We start from the raw sequence: 4,732 nt of genomic DNA on the forward strand, positions 1-4,732 counted from the left end.
ATGAGAGGAGTTGTTTCTGGGATGAGATTTTCTTAAGAGGTTAAGGCCCTATTTATAGTGTTTGGAAAATACTATGCACAAATAAAATATTATTGGTGGGATCCGCCACTAATAATATTTTAGTTGGTGGGACCCGCCACCACTTTAATTTGTCAAACTTTGCAGACTCCTTTCGGCCACCGATTGCATTTCTCAAAAAATGTAAGGCGGGGGTGGCTGGCTAAGTCAAACAAGGCTGCAGGCAACAGTATCTTGAATGTATTCAAGGATAATTAGTGACTCGGCTATTGATTTCCCATTGTGCACAAGAATAGGAATATCCTTCATGAAGATTGGAATAAGGGGATTAGACTTGAGAATCAATGGGCTCCCTTGAGGTTGAGAGCAAGCTCTACTTGGTAAGTGAAGGGACATGACCATGATCCTAAAACCTTCACTTCTTTAGCCATTTTTCTAACAATTTCTTTAAAGCATCGAGCTTTTATATACACACAAACATTTGTTAAAGACGAACTAAAATAAGAACGTATAGGATTTTATTTATTGCTTCTCCCTTCTATGTCCATATGATTATATTAAGAAAAATGCACGGTAGCAACTGCTATTAAGTAATAAATTATAGATTCCCCGTTACATGAAAACTTATGGTGTTTTATAAGTTACACTACTAGAACAGAGTAGATTTGTTTTGTATAGCTGGTGAGAGCAGATAGTTTTTTCTTGGAGTGAAGAGTTTTTCCATTATGGCTTGAACCCACGAGCCCATTGGCGAGATGTAAGCCTTGGGACCCATTGACTGCAACACGTGGTTTGGCTCAATCTACTACCAAAATTAACTAGTCAATGTTGTGCACTTATCTATCAAGACTCGTCATTTTTTAAATCTCTTAAAAGTCTACCAATTTCTTAATGTGGAACTATTATCGGAATCACCCTACCTTTAATATGTCACGTCCTTGTCATGGCATGACGCCTCTTGTGGATTCTAGAGGTGTCCCACCGCACTCGCACAATGTAGAATTTAGTCCCACATACCACTTAGTTTCACACTTTTGGCTGACTAACTGCTCTGATGCAATTTGTCAGTGTCGTGGGCCTGCTAGCCTATTGGTCCAATGTAAACCTTAGGACCCGCTAAGTGCAACATATGGTTTAGCTCAATGCATTACCAAAATTGACTAATCAAAGGTGCACCTGACTTTCCAGACTCGTTTAAACACTATTAATTTCCCAATGTGGGATTATTAGTGGGGCATCACATTTTCGGTGGAGTTTGTATATCTTTGTTTCACTTTTACTATTGAATAAAATCTAGCCTTCATGCAAGGAAAAAAACAATATTTTTGTTATCTTCTGTTTCATTCTAATTCAGTCATGTCATAGGATAGGGGAAATTTTGTCATTATCTGACCTTTGGATTTTAGGAGTTTGTCCACCCTGCTCTTTGCGTTAGACCTCATAACCTCATCAAGTGAAAGATATCATTCTTTTGAATTAAATGGAGATAATTAGGAATAATCCTAAAAGAGTGTGTATTAAGTGGTTAGAAGGTCTAAACTAAGTTTGGACTAATCCACAAAGACTACCTTTAAATAGCCAGAGAACAATTCACATTTTATTTCAGTTTGAAGCGTACTTTGGGAATCTTCAGTTCAAGCAAGAGTTTGAATTAAGTGGGTTGATTAGTATTTAACCCACAAAGAGATATTCAGCGGTCAGACGACAATGACCTTAGTAGGTTCAGACAATCTAACTTAAATGGTTAATTAAATGACAATTCAAATTCTAGCTACTTTAAGGAATCTTGAGAAAAAGTTGCCAGGAACTAATAGTTTGTCTGTAGTGGACATTGCATCCACAGGTAAGGATATCGAATTCCTTTGAACGATGCATACAAGAAGGTTAGGACTGATCACAAAAAGGTTGATAACTTTCAAATTTTAATTTTGTTTAGAAGCTACTACACTTATTTGGCTTTTTGTAAAGTTCTCCAAGAATTAGTTTCTCTCAAAGTGGAGCTATAAGCAATGGGATTTGAATTTTCCCCTTAATAAATTACATATCTAGATATGCTTCCAAACAAATAAGAAAGATATATATAGAACAATTCACTTGGTGAATCTAACATAAATTTGTTATTATTTAGAAATTTTGACAGTTAAGAGGGCTCAACCACTTATAAATTCCATATTGTAATTTTGCTTCTGATAACAGACGCCTTAAGAGAGAATTGCATGTTTAGATAACTACTTGTATCGGTAAGAAAGTTGAAAATATTTTTGTTTTACCATTTATTTATACATTTAGACAAACAATATAAGTAGGAGATATTGTGAAATGGTGATAGTGTCACAAGCAGCAAATGGCTGCAGAAGTGAAGCTTTTGGGATATTGGTCGATCCCTTTCAGCCGTCGAATAGATCTTGCGTTGAAGCTCAAAGAAGTACTCTATGATTATATTGAAGAAGACCTTTCAAAAAAGAGTGCTATGCTTCTTAAATATAATCCCATATATCAAGAAGTCCCCACTCTCGTGCACAAAGGAAAATCAATTGTAGGATCTCTCGTTATCCTTGAATACATTGAGGAAACGTGGGATGTGTATCCTTTGCTACCTAAGGATCCATATGAAAGAGCACATGCACGTTTCCTAGCAAAGTTCATTGATGAGAAGGTGTATATGGATTTATGGGTTAGTCGCAGATAGACCCCCTGTACCATCGTCCAATTGAGGATGGACCAGCTGTAGTTGTACTGTTGTGGATAGCCTAAGTGAAATTTGTGACCCTTTTACCCTCAAGATGTATATTTGACAAAAACAATTTCTCTTTCTCTGAGAGTAAAAGAATCGCCTACTTTCACTCAGAAGGTGCAACAACAGAACTACTAGGGGTCTATCTGCAATTGGGCAATAGTACAAGGAGTCTATCCAAAACACCTTGGATTTATGACTGGTTTTCTTTCTTTGTTCTTAATCACCGATGTTGCATTTGTTTTGTGATGCCATTTATTTATTAGAAATCACACTGATGTTAAGTTTATTGATATATTCATGAAATATATAGTTAATTTAAACCTTTCTTAAATATAATGGTCTAGAACTCCAGCATCTAATTCTTTACTTACTGTAGTGTGTTCCAGCGTTCCGGATGTTATTTTGGGAGGACGGAGACTACAAGAACTCAATGGAACAAACAAAGCAAAACATTAGCATCCTTGAAAGAGAAATTAAAGGTAAAAGATTTTTTGGAGGACATACCATCGGGTTGGTAGACATTGCAGCAAATTATGTTGCTTTCTGGATTGGAGTACTCCAAGAGATGGCTGATATTGATCTGCTCAATGAAGAAAACTTTCCCAACTTATGGAAGTGGACTCAGGAATTTTTAAGCTGTGATGTTGTTAAGAATAGCTTGCCTGATAGAAATAGATTGCTTGCTTACTTCCAAGCTAGAAAAAAGTCCTTGCAGGTTGCAAAAGCACCTGCAGTTTAAAGGTAAAGCTATACAAGTAAATAAGCATATGATATGAACAAATGGTGACAGAGGATAATAAATAAAGCGAATGTAAACTCTATATTATGTTGAAAAAATTAATAGAAATCTTTTCATATCCAATCTGATTTATCCAGCAACTGAGCACTATCCAACTAGGTATCTCTACAAATATTGCACTGACGGGCAGTAAATTTGAAGGCACTTAAGATGGATAAATCCATAAAAACTAAGAGGTCTTTTTATGTTGAACTCTCTCTATAGAAGGATGAATGGTTGAGATAAAGCTCAAATACTATTCTCTTAAATAAACCAACAATATATAAAAGAAGTCCTCCTTATATAGACCAAAGTGTTTTTTTTTTTTGGAGGGGATATAGACCAAAGTTTAATGCGCAGAAGAATAAAAGAAAATATCCACTTACATAAAATCTGAACATCTTCTGCTTACTATGACTGCATCTCACTCCCAAAATATTCTCATAAAGTATTCTTAGAAGATTCTAAATAATTTTTGAAGTAGATTTATCTTCCGCTTACTATGACTGCATCTCACTCCCAAAATATTCTCATAAAGTATTCTTAGAAGATTCTAAATAATTATTGATGTAGATTTATCTATTTGTTCCTATTTTACAAGTAACTTAATTTAAAATATCTTAGGAAGAGTGATCATTTAATTTTTTTCTAACTTAACACTACATTGCTCCTATTTACTGTATAATAGAAATTTGTTTGTTTGATTGCCTCAAAAGAAAGCTTGAATCTATTTAATTTTTGGGATATTAAACATTCCAAATTATCTAGAAAAATTAAATAGGGAGCCTTTCTATTCGAAGGCCCGAATGCCACATAATTGAAGAAGAATTTGCTTTCAATTCTTTCCAGAAGAATATGCTTTCAAATATCATGTTAGTTCAGGATTATATGCTTAATATATCAAATGATAAAATTGTGTTACCCATTAGATTTTACCCAGAATTACTTGTGCGTTCTTATGTCAATTCTTATTGATAATGTCTCATAGTAATTAATTGCAAGTCAGTTTTTGCCATTTCTCTATATACATACACACACATGTACATATACATATATATCTATATACATACATAATTACATATATACACATACACATACATATACACATACATATACATACATATATATATACATACACACACACACACACACACACACACACACACACACACACACACATATATATATATATATATATA

The 4,732-nt window shown here is 34.3% G+C and overlaps 1 protein-coding gene across 1 annotated transcript; it reads left to right on the top strand.

The window, feature by feature from the left end:
* The first annotated feature begins 2,362 nt into the window (after nucleotides 1–2,362).
* On the top strand, nucleotides 2,363–2,707 carry LOC109828538 (glutathione S-transferase U7-like). Its single transcript, XM_020395508.1, has one exon. It carries the CDS (start codon nucleotides 2,363–2,365, stop codon nucleotides 2,705–2,707), a length of 345 nt encoding a protein of 114 aa, XP_020251097.1.
* Nucleotides 2,708–4,732: the final 2,025 nt, after the last annotated feature.

The sequence above is a fragment of the Asparagus officinalis genome, unplaced genomic scaffold, assembly GCF_001876935.1.
Source record: "Asparagus officinalis unplaced genomic scaffold, Aspof.V1 AsparagusV1_Un2259, whole genome shotgun sequence".
NCBI lineage: Eukaryota > Viridiplantae > Streptophyta > Magnoliopsida > Asparagales > Asparagaceae > Asparagus > Asparagus officinalis.